Consider the following 16,586-nt stretch of genomic DNA (forward strand, 5'->3'; position numbering starts at 1 on the left):
AAGAATTCTGGCCACTATCCTTTGCTCCTTCCACATGTTGAGAGTTTACTTAGAGCCCAGACTGCACTCCAGTTGCAGCAAGAGTAGCGTGATCTGGAGACACATCAATTGTGCCTCAGTGTTGGGCGTGGGACTGTTAATGCACATTACCTGGAGCCAGAATCTACTGAGAGTTATGCTGGAGTGGAGCTTGGGTAACACGACTGAAATCAGTGGAATTTGTCTGGATTTGTGCTGATATGAGTGAGATCAGAATCTGGCCCACTGACAATCTATTTCATAGAGTATCCTTATTCAAAAAATGCCTACTCCTTTGCATGTGTCTAATATGCTCTCTCCTCTCATCTTCTTATTTTAATATAAAAGCTAGGGACATAATAGTGTAACACTTTAAACAGTTAGCCAATAAGCATGAGCTTATCAGTTACTGGTTACACACCAGCTCCCAACCTTACTCCAGGGGGGCTGGTTGCCACCCCATGCTGCTACCTCATTCCATGAGGAGTAACAGTTAATCCGAAGTAAGGACTTAGTTCGGATTAACTTTAAACTGCCGCGTGTAGCCGCGGGCAGTTCGTTCGAACTAAGGGGGATTTAAAAATGGCGGCTGGACGGCAACATGCAAATAAAGTATGGGATATTTAAATCCCGGGCTTCATTTGCAACTCCGGTTGCCTGATTTGCCTACCTAGCTCGAATTAACGAGCTAGTGTAGACATACCCTATCAGAGCTTGCAGAGTGGAGTGGCAGGTGCTCCCTGGGAGTACGGCTGAGAGCCAAGAGTGGGGCTGAGAGCTGAGTTGGGAGCTAGCGGTGGGGCTGGAAGCAGCAGTGCGGGGCAGCAGCTGGCTCCCCAGGAGCAGGGCGGCAGGCAGGAGCCCAGGCATGCTGGGAGCTGGCTTAAAAACTCCTGGGCAGCTGTCTGCTGCCCTACTTATATTGCAGAGCCTAGAGTGCAGCCAGTTCTCTGGGAGTGGGGCTGGCTGCCGGCCTTGCTCCCAGGGAGCTGGCTGTGCTTGGGCTCTCAAGTATAAGCTTTATACTGCAGAGACTGCCACATGTAACTGTGCAACCACTAAGATTTTTCATGGTTACAGGATTACCTAATTAATCATTTTTAACATCTCTAATCAAAACTAAACTCATATAATCATTGGATCTTCCCCAGTAGATGGACAGAAACTTCTTGTAAATTCACTTACAATAATACAGGCAGTTGCCATTATCCACTTTTGTCATCATCCCAGTGCTGCTGTATATTTTTATGTATATATTATTTGTGTAACCTGTGGTGCCCAGGAACCCCAGTAATGGGTGAGATGACTCCGTTGTACTAGGTACTGTACAAATACAGAACAAAAATATGGCTCCTGCCACAAAGATGTTACATTTGGCCTTTGAGCCAAACTCTGGGTAGTCTTATTCCTATTCCCCAAACATAGAAGGATAGCCCCCTCGTACTCGCTATACGCTTTGCTAACATATCTTGTGGGAAATTCCATCCCAGTACCTAAAATTGGATGATCATTATAAGTCAGTGGTCTCCAACCTTTTTGTGCCCAAGAGCACTTTTTTAAATTTAAGGGCAACCCAGGAGCTACCTGGCGTCTTTTCCAAGACTCCACTCCTGCCCCACTCACTCCATCCCCCTCTCTCTGTCATTTGCTCTTTCCCACCCTCACTTCCACTGAGCTGGGATAGAAGTTTGGGGTTTGGGAGAGGGTGCTGGGGCCAAGGGGTTCACAGTGTGGATGGGAGAGGTTGGGGTACAGGATGGGAATGAAGGGTGCAAGCTCTAGGAGGGAGTTTGGATGCAGGAGGCGGCTCTGGGCTGGGCTAGAATGTTGGGGTACAGGAGGGTTTCAAGGATTTTGGGGTGCTGGTTCTGGGAACAGAGTTATAGTATGGGCTCCTGTGGGTGGTACTTACCTCGAGCAGCTCCCAGTTGATGCAGTGGGGCTAAGTAAGGCTCCCTGCCTGCTGTGGCCCTGCACCGCTCCCTGAACGGTCCAATGTGCACCTGTAGCCCTTAAGGGGTCTTGTGGCTCTGCGCATTGCCCCTCTCTGCAAGCACCGCCCAAACAGTTCCTGTTTGGCACAGTTCCCTGTTCCCAGCCAATGGGAACTGTGGGGATGGTGCTGGCAGTCAGCAGCAGCTCCAAGAGACTCCTGATCTTCCCTCAGCCACAGGGTCATGTTTGCTACTTCCAGGAGCAATGTGGGGCCAGGGCAAGCAGGGAGCCTGCCCTAGCTGCAGCCCCACTGCACCACCAGAAATTGGGATCGACTGAGAGAGTCTCCAGGATTGACCAGTTTATCGTGATTGACTGGTTGGTGACCACTATAAAAAGTCTACGTGCATGCAAGAAAGACACCATTGTGAAACATCTAATTCCATCTGTGCCCAGAGCCTGTTGTCCAGATCATGCTGAGGGATGATACCAGTGTTTTTGTTTTGCAGCTCTGGCTGAGGGATTGCTGGTCACAGTGCCTGAGAAGAAGAAGATTGCTATGCTCTTTCAGCCTGCCCTGCTTCGCTGCGGTTTTTCTACTTCCTCCACCCGGCCAGCTGTGGTGCAATGGAGGTTTAAATCCTACTGCCAGGACCGCACAGGAGAAGCTTTGGGTCTGGCCACCTCGGGAATACAACCGATGAGCAAAAGGAACCTGGAATGGGATCCCTACCTGGACTGTGTGGACAGCAGAAGGACCGTCCGAGTTGTAGCCTCCAAGCAGGGATCTGCGGTGACAATAGGGGACTTCTATAAGGAAAGAGATGTCACCATAGTCCATGGTAATGCTCCCCAGCCTGCTTTAGTATTGTTTAAAATAATTCCTTGGCAATTATGAATACTGAGGGCTGTTGGAAATTGTTTAGTCAACTCCATCTGGAGCAGGGTATTAATTATTTTCTGCATAATTCTAGTACTTCAGGATCTCGGTCATGTACCTGGACCCAAAGGTACAAGCTCATTCTTATACAATGGACTTTCCCAACTAAATCTGACCCAGAGAGGGGAATTCAAATCCATTCCTCCTGGGCTTTCAACCTGCTCCACAAAGGGGGTTAACGGGTATTCTGTTTCCAAGCTTCTCCTCACTGATCCCACTGATGGACCCAAACCCTGCCAGCTCCTCCTATGGTAGTGAATGTGGAATTGCCTCCATGGCTGAGCTTTTCTCCTCACAAACTCTTCCTATTCTTTTGAACAAACCTCTTCTCCTCCTGCCCTGCCCACATAATGGAGTAATGCTACCTCTCAGATACATTCAATTCTGGGCTTCACCGTCTACTCCAACTGAGACCTAAACCTACTCCTGCTTCAGGAGGGAGAAAAAGGAAGAGATTTAAGCCGAGTGAAGTCAGTTGGGGGGAGCTCAGACTTCTCTCAATCTTTTGCAGGAGGACATCATGTGAGACTAGGCCTCTTCAATACATTTCATCCTCTAACTCAACCAGCCAGCTAGTTTGTAGGGGTTACTTGTCACTTGCTCCCTGGTGTGGAGAAAAAACACTCACCTATGGAGAGGAAGGAAATATTTTACTTTGTTTTCTAGTGACGGTTTTGGTTGGTGGTTGATGTGTTCCAGAGGAAGCAGCATCTAAACCCCACCTGCCCAGCAGGAATACTGTCAAGACACAGGACCATTGCCAGTAAGGAGGGTGAAAGGAAGTGGAATTAGTGTCCAAGGACTTCATCCTCTGCTGTGCACTCTTTGGCTATGTCTAGACTGCAAGCCTCTTTCGAAAGAGGCTCTTTCGAAAGATACTTTCGAAAGAGCCTCTTTCGAAAGAGAGCGTCTAGACTGCACGTTGAACTTTCGAAAAAGCGGCTTTTTCGAAAGAAAGCATCCAGTGAGTCTGGATGCTCTCTTTTGAAGAAGCCCTATTTACATTGTACATTAAGGGATCTGTCCAGCTCCCTGTTAATTCCAGAGGGAGGTAGGACTGGATCTTAAGAGAGGATCCAATCCCACTGCTCTGAAAACAGATGTACCTAAGTAAGATGTGGTGATGTGTGTGGAATGGGAATAATGCCATAGACAAGGCCCACTTGGGCTATGTCCAGACTCAGGGTTTTTTTCGGGAAAAGTAGCCTTTTTCCGAAAAAACTTCCCCTGCGTCCAGACTCAAGCCGCGTTCTTTCGAAATTAAATCGAAAGAACGCGGCTTTTCTTTCGATGGCAGTAAACCTCATTTCACGAGGAAGAACGCCTTCTTTCGAAAGTTCCTCTTTCGAAAGAAGGCGTTCTTCAGCAAGAGGCTTGATCTTTCACACAGCACTAGCTAGGGATGTAATCCTCCCCAAAACCTCCCGGGAAACAAAATCTATTGGCAGCTCCCAGGGGGCTGCAGTTAGTGTTGGAGCCAGTGTTTATAACCCTTCACTTCTTGATGATGCTGAGGGATGGCCCCACCCTCTGCAATTGTTGTTTTTCAGATGCAGACCTCCAAATTGGGAAGCTGATGTGGGGAGACAGTGGGCTCTATTACTGTCTCATCATCACCCCTGACGACTTGGAGGGCAAGAATGAAGAGTCAGTGGAGCTGCTGGTTCTAGGTGAGCCACCTTCACAATTTGCTTCTTCCCTGGAAGAAGGCTCTGGTGCTCTGTCTCTCCCTCTGCATATGTTTCATGCAGCATATTGTGAGTGTGGCATATACATATTACATTTTCTGGGTTTGATTCTCCCCTGTCCTGCCCATGGGGCAGTTATTTGCACCTTATTTCACATCAACATAGCTCTCACTTGGCACATGTGCCAATGAGTATCTGAGGAGCAAGGCAGTAGAGAATGAAATCTTTTGTTTAAGATTTAAACTGACAAAAATCAAAGGAAATAAAAAATATGAGACTGTGTCTTTTAAAATATACACTAAATAGATTCCAAATGCACAGTGTTTTGCTAGATTTAAGATCTGTAATGGAACCCCTAATGTTCTCTCAGATTCTCTTGAGAGGAATTGAGAGGGCACCAATTTTTGCTATAAAGGCTTGTCTACGTGAGAGATTTTTCCAGTTATACTAATATAATTATACCAATATTGTTCAATTACTATAGTAGTTGATTTCCTCATGTGGACATACTTATTCTGGAATAAGAACAGTCTTTTCTGGTTTATCTCAAACTACCTCCAAAGCACCATAAACTAAACTGGGAAAAGGTTCCTGTAGCTTATTGGTCTGATAGCCAGCCGGCCTACTGGACAGGCCATGAATCCATGGTTCTTTCCATCCCAAACATTCTACGGCAGGCCGCAGCTAGGGAGGTCACTCGTCTGGTTTTATACCAGACAATCCTCTTTTTTTGGCTAGTTTCAGACAGGAGACTCTATTTTGAGGAGTGTGCTATGCCTCCTGAGGCAGCATAGGACACTCTTGAAAATGGCATCGCCTATGCAGTGTGACTTCTCACACACCATGTGTATAAGATCACTCTGATGGGTGGACCCACACCATTCACAGAAGCACCAGAATGTCTGATATTCCAGGAACATGTGAGTGACCACGTTAGTCCAGGTCTCAGTCTCTCTCAGGAGTGTCCCTTCCTCTCCCATTAGGGCTCTCTCATCTGAGAGGGGCAGAGGAACCAGGGAAGAGGACCCATCTACTCCACCAGGTCCAGACTATAGAAGGTCACTATAGACAATGCCCAGTTCTTTGTAGGTCTTGTGAATTTTCAGCTCCCAGAGAGAAGGGCAGATCTGGATCACCAGATCACTGCTTCCAGAGTGGCCATAAGAGTACTGGAGCTACTCTTCTCACAGCTCCAGGTATCATCCTCACTTCATGATAAAGCTTATAGGTCCTTTCTCTGGCCGCCCATGTCCTTTTAAACTATGCCTCCAACTGGAGCATGCCCTACAGCTGCTGAGGGGTGGGACCTCTCAACCCAGTACTGCTCTATCCAGTATAGCCACTCTTGTACTTTAATAGGAATGTCCTATCGGGGTTTATACCAGTATAACTCTCTCACCATAAATTCACACCCTGCCTTACACTAGCATAGCTTCTTGTATAGACAAGCCTTCAGTCAAGGAAAACAAAATTTTAAACCTCAGCCAAAATCAACTCTTTTCTCTTACAGCATGAGCCATCATTTGACTTAAATTAATCCTCCTAGAAATTAGAAGTTAAAACCTGAAATCAGAGAAGTGGAAGGTGGAGAGAGCATGGTCCACCTGATGAAATACAACTTTCCGTTATGGTGTATGTTGTATATTGCTATTGTGGAGAAGGTTATATTACAACATATGGATAGATAACTTGTATAGAGGCTGTACATGCACACATGTTGGCCTTCTGGATCATATGAGCATTCAGATGACATCTAAACAGGGGAGAACAGTGCTGCACATGGTAATGCTGGTAGAAGAATACTTAGCCAAGATGGACTACAGACACAGTGATGTATTTTAACACACTGCCAAAACCCAGCCACAAACATGAGGTGGACAGTGGGCTTTGGGGCAAAGGAAATCAGCGTTAACCGCTGGCATATCCATGTCTAATTCCATGGCATTATCATGCACCATGTACTTGATACGAGCCTGAACCCCATATCTGAATAACTCTTAACTTTGGCATTGTTCTAAATCTAGGTCTGGATCCAGCCTCAATTTAGGCCTATGTCTGCCAAATACTAGTCACAGGTCTTGTTACGTGATGCCAGTATGGCTATTGCTGTGTGGTGATTTAACGGTGCTATTTAACTGTGGCTCAGCCTCACACTCCAAAGGCACCTACCTGGTCATCAAATCTCAGTATAACAATAAATAATTAACAACACTGAGCTCCTAATAGCATTTTCCATCAGTAGATCTCAAAAGCACATGGTTGTCATCAGCTCCTGCAGTCAGTGGACTTTTAGTGGCTTGTTTAGGAGGCCCAGTCCTGGCAGCTCCACAGCAGAATGCTTCTGCACATAATTGCTCTCCTCCTTGGCTATCCCAGTTTGGGCTGAGCTACTCCCTGTTGAATGCTCCTGTTACTGGGAGCATGCCCAGAAGAGGCCAGGGAGCATGACCTCTTGCATCCAGAACAGCCTCTTAGTCCTCACTCACCAGTGTGGGGGTTGATATATTCCATCATGTTGCCCTAGTCCTTTGTGCTTTTACTGGGAGGAAATTTGCAGCTCAAGCCACTTTACCTTGACCACAACTGCTTTTCCATTCTTAAAGCCTGTTTTCTGTAGTTGCACTTTGTTTGTCTGCATGCAGCAGTTGCACATCAACTGGTTCTCTAAGAGCATGAGAGCAGTCTTGTGCTGGGTGTCGTTTGCACCGCTTGATAAGCTGGTTGGAGCAGCTTGCACTCATTTTCTCTCCTGGGTGTTGGTCATCAGACAAAATGATCAAGTCCATTATGTGTATGTATCAGTGACATCCTAATTATCTTACTTTTTCCTGATTTCCTTGTCCTTCCAGTTCTTCTTATTCTTTTTCCTGCTTCTCCTTCTCTCTCAGCATGGTGATGACTGAAAGCAAGACAGTACCCCCCCCTGGAGATGCAGGAGATAGGCAGCCAGCAATAAAGACATACTGTTTCTTAATAGTTTGGAACTTCCTGAGATATTCTGATTCCATCCCACTTCTCTTCTGGATATTAGTGAATTGCAAGGACAGAGTGAATATAAATGTAAATATGAGAACTTCTGCAGTCTTAGGGGATACTCATTGAGACTTTTTTTTTTTTGATGATCAGATGGAGTGCTGATTTCTTATTGAGAACAGCTGAAACAGTAAAGAGATGATATCTGAAAAAGTTTCAGTTTTGTGTCATGCACAGTGTCTACTCCCTGTTAACTTTTCCCTTTAAAACAGACTGTACATTGTTTATTTTGGGGGTCACTGTATCTTTTAAATATCGGCTGGAGGTTGTGAGGGAAGCAGGAATTCTACCTCTTTAACACGTGAAACAATGAAAACGGAAATTGGGGAGGGCAGAAGAAGAGAGGAAATCTATGAGTGCTTAAGAGGAAATAGGAAAAATCACTCAGGTTTGAATTGCAGAAGCCTAACAAAGTATGCAGGTTAAAGGGAGGATGCTGTTAAACAAGATAATTTGACATCAAAACATGTGGAAGATCTCGGAGGCAAAAATACAGTGATATCAACATAAATAAGGACAGAGGGTCCCAAACTTTGCCCAATCAAGGCGTTAATTAGCAGGTCTCCTCTGTTCCAGGTCATATCTACTTCTACTATAATTTGAATAAATCGAGTAATTTGTAGCTGTGCATGTCTTTATTTGGACATACACCCCATAGAGACTGCAGGTTGCATCTGCAATCTTCCATCTTGATCTGAGTAGCCAGGCTGGGATTTTAGTGTCCCTGCATCACACTTCCACAACATAAAAGATAAGGGTAGCTCCTGGTTGCGCTGTAAAATTACATTGGCTGTTCTCACTTTGGCTCCAATTCAGCAAAACATGTAAGCATGAGTTTAAATCCACTCCTGTTCAGTAAAGCCAATGGGATTTTAGCATTTGCCTAAAGTTCAGCAAAGCATTTATGGGCATGAGCTGTTGAATCAGGACCTTTATCTACCCTTATCTAAAGCAGGAGAAGGCAAATACCGGCTCAGCGGCTGGATCTAGTTCCCCAGGGTTAGCCCCTGGTGGGCCACTGCTGCTGTATTTACCTGCGCGGCCTCCGATGGTAGCTCCCGTTAGCTGCGAATTGCTGTTCCCCATCTACGCTTCTTCCCCCAACTCTCATTGGCCGGGAGTGATGATCCGTGGCCAAGGGGAGCTGCAATTGCCCGTACCTGTGGCTTCACGGTTAAATGTAGCGGCTGCGGTCTGCTAGGCGCTAACCCTAGTGAACTGCTGCCTTTTTATTGCCCACCCCTCATCTAAAGGAATCAGGAGGAGAAAACAAAAGTGTTTTGCTATAGAGTCAGGAATGAGATTGGGAGCAAGTGAACCCACTCTAGCATAAGGACAGGGTGCTATTCAAAAGAGCTTTAATACAAATTATTATTAAATAATTATATTATTATAGCACTTAGAAGCCCCACTCAGGGATCAGAGTCCCACTGTGCTAGGCACTATACACACTGCAATGTCAAGGCTAATACAGTGCATTGCAATGACATCCTGGGGTTCTGGTGATGCTAGTTTATTTCATGTTCTTTCCTGGGAGACCAAGACCTTTTAGTGAAGCTAAGTAATGTCTGTAGCTCAGGCTCACTGTCTCTATTAAACCCATGGAATGCACTACACGTATAACAACATTATTATTTACATCCCTTTTCATCTGAGGACCTCAAAGCTCTTTACCCAGGTAATTAAATATAATGCCTATTTTACAGCTGGGGAAATTGAGGCACAGATAAGTCAAGTTGACTAGTTCTCAGACCTACAGTGAGTTTCTAGAAGAGTCAGGAAACCTAATTGCCAGTCTGGTGCTCTAACTAATGGACCACACTGCTTTGCTAGTCAACTGTTGACTTCTTGTCTTCTTTGTTCCATTTGGCAGGTCAATTAACACAACTTGAATTATGCAATTATCAGATTGAATTTTATTAATGAATCTCCTAGACTTCTCAAGTAAATTCTTTTAAATTAAACAATTAGCATCTGAGGTTTTCTTAATCCAGTGTTAGTAAGCAAATGCTTAAAATTGATAAACTAAAAAATACATAATTTATGTTACCTGTCAAAATTGATAAAGCATAAAAATCAAATTCTTCCAAGCCTAATACTCACAGAGAGTTATAGTTGTAGTTATATATACCTACTTGTATACGTAGACTCATTATAATAATAGCTACCTACTTGTTGTATAAATCCATGCATGCTGCTGTGTGTGTGGTTAGACCTTCGTGCTAAGTTCTTAGCTAATTAGGAGACTTATTTTACCTGACATAAACAGTGCCAGCTTTAGTTTATTTTGGCCCATGAGAGACTGAGTCCACATCAACTTCTATAATCCAGAGTGCAGGGCAGGAAACTGCCCTAACAAGATGACAGCTATTTGCATTTCATTTTATGCCATTGAAGAGCTGTCAGTAACATCCCAGCCTATTGTCACAGTAGCTGGCAGATGGCAGATGTGCAAGCTGGCATGCACAGGAGGCTAGGAGCCCAGAATTCAGCCTAGGAAGGCTCACAAACAGCTTTATAGCCAAGACTTTCTCAACCATAGCTCTGCCTGGATCAGAGAGTCATAAAGTGGGCAGGAGCATTCAGTAATTTTATTTTTACAAAGGCAAGAGAAGGAAGACCAGTTTGTATTCACTTCTGTGAGTGCCTTGGTGAGGGCACCAAGGCTACATCTAAACTGCCCAGTTATTTCGGAATAAGCTACACTGCAGGGAAGCCTCAAAATTAGTCCGAGGCAGACTACCCTAATGTCGACATGCTATCTCGATGCAGAGCCCTAGGAGGAATAACTTAGAATGGCCCTGGTGAGGGGGCTATTTCGAAATAGCAGAAGTGGAGTGTCTACTCATGCCTTATTTTGAAATAGCTATTTCGGAATTCGAGTTATTCTTTGTAGAATGAGGTTTACAGAAGTCAAATTAGCCATCCATTATTTCAAAATTATTTTGAAAAAACAGAATTGCTGTGTTGACGCTTGCATTGTTATTTCAGAATAATGGCCGTTATTCTGAAATATCTTTGCTGTGTAGACACACCCCAAGGGTGTACACACCCATGCAACATTGCTGCCTCTCTCTTGAAATTTTGTCCAATCCCTCGCCTCCTGTTACTTATTTCATGCCATTTAGAAATGCTACTTGTTGCCAAGGATTTTTTCCCCCTTCCTTCTTATTTGTCAGCCCCAGCCACACGCTGCTAACAAAGGAGAATGGCTTGATTAAAAGACCTGAGCTACTAAGGTTTCCATGGCAACAGCCTCCTTGGAGGTCTTTGTTGCCTGCTAAAGCTTTGATCTCCAAGAAGGGCTGCCTCTGTTTCTCCCTCGGATTGACAAACAGAGAAAAAAGGGAAGGGAAAGAAAAAAGTTTACTGTGCCCAGAGAGAGCAAGGAGGAACTCATTACAAGGCCACACTCTCCCAATAAATCTCCTAGTAGCTGCCTTGGAAGAGCCACCAATTTACGAGAGCCACGCTTTCTGGTGCCCCTACTGGATCATTCTCCAAGTGCCAAGGTCCCTTGTGTGTAACAGATTGCTGGGACTAGCACGTTCATCTGCTACTGGGAAGGGAATAAATGTCTGTCCCTACTGCCCTCCACAGTGAGGCACTGCTGCTGGGGGAGGACCAGAGTGTCAGCCCCCCGAAGGGGATGTATTGCCACTCCCATCCATGATTCCTTCTGCTCTTAAATATACTTACTCCCACGTGCCCTCCTTATTTTCTCTAACTCTCTTTTTTACCCTCCTCTATAGACCCCATTCCATTCTGCTTTTTGTCTCCTCTGCTCCAGGTCATACTAACTTCTTGCTCCTCTCCTTCTGTGTGTATCATCTACTCTGCATTTTATGCTTTTAAGTTCTTTTGTTTTTTCTCTCACTCCTGCCCCAATTTTAGGACACCTCTCCCCTTCCTTTTTACTTCCCTACCTTCCATGTCTGCCTTGCTTTCTCTTGTCTTATCCCCGATTTTCCTCTCCTTCCCCTGTCCCTCTACACCAGAGCCCAGGTATAAGGCTAAAGAGCCTCCTCCCACTTGGTAATGGGCCTTGCTATGCTTGTGCTGCCACTCTAGTCTTTGTGCCTCTCAGCTGCAGTTAAGTGCTCATAACTTCCGCTTGTGCCTGAGAGACAGCAGGTGCATGTTGGGGGAACAACTGAGTAGCAGTTGCTGGAGCTGCTTGTGTGGAAAGCATAATCAGCAGTGCGGCGGGAATAGAGACAAACATGTCCCAGATTTTTATTGACACAAGAACAAACTCCTACTTTGAATAAAACCATCCGGGACAAGCCTGTAAAATTGGGCCATCCAGTGTCCTTCACATAGAGATGTCTTCTGGGATTCACTGAAACGTGCTAGCGTAAGAAGTTGCAGTCCTTGTGGATATAGAGGCATTTACAGAAGAGATGTTGACATTAGACAGCCATTTTAATCCATTTATCAAAATGCCTGCAGTCCGCTTTCCGAGACAGGCTAAGCAATAATAAACAGGCCACAAAAACAAATGGCCATTTATCAGGGTATTTGAATAAACTGTTTTCTCCGTGACAGCTCCTTTCTAGACCCTGCTCTCCTTCTTTCAAACTTACTTTAAAAAAATTAGTTTGGTGCAAATGAGAGGAGGCAGATTTATATAGAGGCTGGCCTTTATTCATACGAGAGGGACAGGACAGGGACTATGAGCCTTCTCCTCACTGACCTCTGCCAGTCTAGAGAGCAGAGGGAAGTATATCTTTGTGGCCCATTGAGTCTTTGGCTTTTCTATTGAGATTTCAGGGCATGGGAGCAGTAGGCAGCTAATCCTAATTAGGGTGGCCTGCTAGGGCACCTGTTCACTAGGAACTAGGCTGATGCCCCTCATTCGTTTCATGCAGCACGTCACTTTTTGCCATCCTGGGCCTGAATGAAGATAAACCTGGAGGTGAAAAAATCTTCTCTCTCACTCCCTGTGCCCTTGAGGCCCCTAATCCCTCCCTCTCACTGTATATTTTTGCTTCACTTGTTGCTCATCACCGTGGGAGGAAAGTCGGCCTTCAATTAGCGAGCATTCATGACAAGTCTGCGCGCTAACTCCCCCAGCCGTTGCTGTGGTAACCGCTGGTATGAACAAGAGCGGCTGGGTCAGCTGTAGTGTTTCTTTGCAGCCTAGCCTACTTAACAGCCGTTATTAAAAATGAAGAGCAGGGGGAGGGTCTGTGAAGGGGGGAAGTTAAATGGTATTGAAGGGACTGGTTACCAATGAATTAACTCAGCCTAGGGAATGAATCAAAGTGCTGAAAACTAGTTGAGGTGCAGTCATTCAGTGAATCTTTTTATTGTTTTCAGGGCTATTCATGTCAACAGGTTTAAATCCAGATGTGGCCTCTGCCCTAGGTTTCACTGAATTGGCCTCTCCTGAGAGGGCTTTGTGAATTCCTTCACAAGACTGAATCCCTCACACAGACAGGGAGGAGTGGGGAGAAAGCCGTGAGTGCAGAGACAATGCAGATCCTGCTGATGTGAAGCTGGGAATTTTGCTGAATTCTTAAGATTCCAGCTTTATTTCCTCTTCTGGCATGGTGAAGAGATTCACTCCCTCTCCTAAATTCAGAGCCATCACATTGCGCTTATTGAAGGGGTTTAACTGAGTAAACAGTTGCACAGATTGCATGAAATGGTTGCCTTGTTTGTCTTCTAAGCAATTTCGGATGTTCCAACAGCAGCATTATTTCTGACATTTGCCTCCACCCCATCACAACTTACAGCTATAGTTTTTTACCAGCCTGTTCTTGGAACCATGAAACACCATTCATAGAACTCAGCCCTGCTGCAGGGAGCTCAGGCTTTTGGGTCAGCTTCCAATGAAAGGCACCACATTGAGCAATGGAGATACCCAGGCCTGTCCCTGCTCCCAACTGGTATATCACAGTCCCACCCTTAGCCTGGGTTATTTTACCATCCACTTAACTCTGATGTCACTGCAAGGGACACAGTCTGCCTTCATGCAGAGTAAACAAACAGGAAGCAGACATGTTTTCTGCAGCCATGCAATGTAAATGTGTTTGTACCCACAAATATATTTTGCATGCCTGTGATTCTTGTGCGTGAATAAGGCACATATTTGATATGCATGTTGAGCATGTATGAGTATAGCATACTTGTGATGGGAGACATACATCTGGTATGCATGTGAAGTACATGCCTGGGATATGCAAGTATTACTTGGCATATACAGCCACTCTCCAACTTATGAACACACCGACTTACGACCATCTGTACTTACGACCAACCTCCCATTAACCCCATTATATGTATTTTCGAGTTGAGAACCATGTACGTCAAGTTTTTCGAACAACGCGGGCAGCGTGTTTAAGGGTATTTCTGACTTATGACCAAATCGAGTTACGACCAGGTGTTCGGAATGTAACCCGTTCGTAAGTCAGGGACTGCCTGTATCTGATACATATGATGCATGGCCCATGACCTGTGTACATGACACGCATATATGTGTATGCTGGCTAAGAGTAGACTGGGCATTTGGTACTTCCAGGGAATGGACTACCTGGTTTCCATGAAATTCTTTGGACACATAGATGAAATAGTTGTTAAAGATTGATGGACAGAACCCTATTTTAAAAGTAATAAACAAGGAACACTTTATCTGAAGGATCAGCGTTACATCTTCTGCTGAGAATCTGAAAGCTCATTGGGACTGATGTGAGTACCAGAACACCTCTGATGAGTTGCAATGGGTTGTAAAGTACTGTTTGAATTTAGAATGTTCCTGGTGGCTCCAGCAGCCATTTGTGTGGATTTCTGATTTCTCTAGATGCTCTGTGAAAGCAATGAAAAAGTGGAGACTGAGATTCTGATTGATTTTAACATGTGTCGGGGAGACACTAGAAGCCAAGAATTTTGCATTCACTTAATCAGTATGTTTGAACTATGCTCAGTGCAAAACCTGGAGGTGGGAGTGTTAAAGGTGACTTTATATTACCTTCCCCTGATTTATACTTAGTTGCTTGCCTTACTTTCCACGCCCCCCCATGTGTCTGTTCAGATTGCAAGCTCTTCTCCTTTCATGTCTGTAAATAACCTAGCAAACTGTTGCTGCTATATAAAAATACACATTGCACATATGCACATAGGAGCATTCTGTATATGCACAGATGCCTGTAGTATACTTTAACTACATTGAAGACATATGCTATGCCCTAGTAACATTTCATACATTCAGTTCCAAAATGAGTAAGTACCCAGTTGCCCCTTAGGGCTTGGTTTTTGTTTACCACATTCACTGTAAATTCAAATGGGAAAAACAAGAGCTCCAGTAAGGTTTTACAAAAATTCTTTCTTGGTTGTTGTGCTTCACAGCATCTCTCAGTTATACAGATACCCCATCATACCTCCACCTCCTTATATCTATGCATTATGGTATTTCTTGTGAATATATCTGTGCAGCTGCATTGTCCCATATAGGAAAACATCACACACACACACGTTCTGTATGCATGTGGCTTATTTGTAGGGGGGACTGGAGTCATGCCTTTTTCAGTCCAGCCAGCTGTGGTCTTTTGTTCTCTCTCCTTTTTATGCCAGTAAAAGGATTTTTTAAAAACAATCACTCAAACCCCTGGATGAGTATGTTTGAGTGTGAGTGTTAATGTCTACATGTAGTATGCGTGCTAGCAGAACAATATCTTGCAGGCATCTCCTTGTAATAATGCTGCACAGATCCCCTTTTTGCAAGCCTCTGCCCATATTGGAAAGGCTCCATTCCTGCCTCTCCCACCCCTCTTCAGCCCAGCTGGTCAAATGAAGGCCAGAGAGATAAATAGCCACTAGGCATTGAGCAAGGCCAATTACTATTGAGGTGATGAAATCCCTCAACCATATAGTTCATAGAGTGTATGTGGGTCAATCCCATGATGAGGAAGGGGTCTGAAAGCTAAGGCAGGGGGTGGGGAGTGTGTTTTTTCTGCTGTAACCTCTCTCCCTTCTGTTCTCCTTCTTCTGTCTTTTCTAGGCAGGACAGGGCTGCTTGCTGATCTCTTGCCCAGTTTTGCTGTGGAGATTATGCCAGGTATTCAGTCATTTAACCCTTTATTCACCCACCCTCCTGCTTGCCTTGTTTATCCACCCCTCTGCTGCACTGCACATTCATTTCCTTCTGACTTGTGTGCGTCTCCTGTATTCTGTGATAAACTGTTCCTTGTTGGAAGTGCACCTTGCACTGAGAAATATCAAACCTCATGCTGGGAATAGGGAGGGGCTGTCACACAGGGATGCAAAAGACAGAAGTAGCAGGCAGAGGCAGGCCCAGCTTTAGAATGGAAAAGTCTGTTTACTGAAGGTTTTAACTTTTATATCAAGCTATATGCCTGTGTGCTTATACACCACCATGATTGTAGAAACTCCGTTTTATCCATACTGTAGTATCTTGGCACCCTCATATGTCTACAAAGTACTGTATGACTCCATCTCTGTATGCCCTCAAGACAGCGCTGTCCTTTACATAGGACAGTTTGGGGAAAGGGGTGCAATGGAGGCAGGAAGGGTTGGAGCAGGGGCAGGGCTTGGGGGAAGGATGGAGTGGGGGAAGAGGTGGGGTGAGGCCTGCGGTGGGAAGTTGCCCTGGACCCTGCGCCTGGGACCCCAAGGGAGGGTTGCCCCAGGTCCCGCACCCTCCCAGGGATGGTCTTGCCTCAAAAAGCACCCTTTAGTGGCTTAACCTTATATTATGGGATATTGTTATGAAAATCAGCCAGCAAAGGCTGCACAAGTAGCAACCCTGCTAAAGGAGGTATACTAGGCCAAACCAGGCTGTGAGAGCTGTTCTTCTGTGCAGCTCCTCTACTTTATCAGGGAATCCTAGCTACAGCCAGATAGTTGGGATGGGGTCTGAGGACTTTCTGGACTGCACAGATCCCTTACTATCCAGCCTAATGGAATCCCACTTTTACACGTTTTTCAATCCTGTAAAGGATCTAGTCCAT

At 45.1% G+C, this 16,586-nt stretch overlaps 1 protein-coding gene across 7 annotated transcripts in view; it reads left to right on the plus strand.

Annotated features, from left to right (window-relative positions):
• Positions 1-16,586, plus strand: part of ILDR2 (immunoglobulin like domain containing receptor 2) — a 58,116-nt gene that overhangs the window by 22,511 nt on the left and 19,019 nt on the right. For 4 of the 7 annotated variants that reach the window (XM_075909205.2, XM_075909197.2, XM_075909198.2 and 1 more), the window contains 3 exons: positions 2,463-2,795; positions 4,444-4,563; positions 15,617-15,673. In XM_075909205.2, the coding sequence (XP_075765320.2) occupies positions 2,513-2,795; positions 4,444-4,563; positions 15,617-15,673 (460 nt within the window). In that variant the 5' untranslated portion in view covers positions 2,463-2,512. The remainder of the gene's footprint in view (positions 1-2,462; positions 2,796-4,443; positions 4,564-15,616; positions 15,674-16,586) is intronic. The other 3 variants (XM_075909206.2, XM_075909204.2, XM_075909203.2) reach the window with 1 other exon arrangement.

Source organism: Pelodiscus sinensis, chromosome 1, assembly GCF_052426305.1.
Source record: "Pelodiscus sinensis isolate ZL-2025 chromosome 1, ASM5242630v1, whole genome shotgun sequence".
NCBI lineage: Eukaryota > Metazoa > Chordata > Testudines > Trionychidae > Pelodiscus > Pelodiscus sinensis.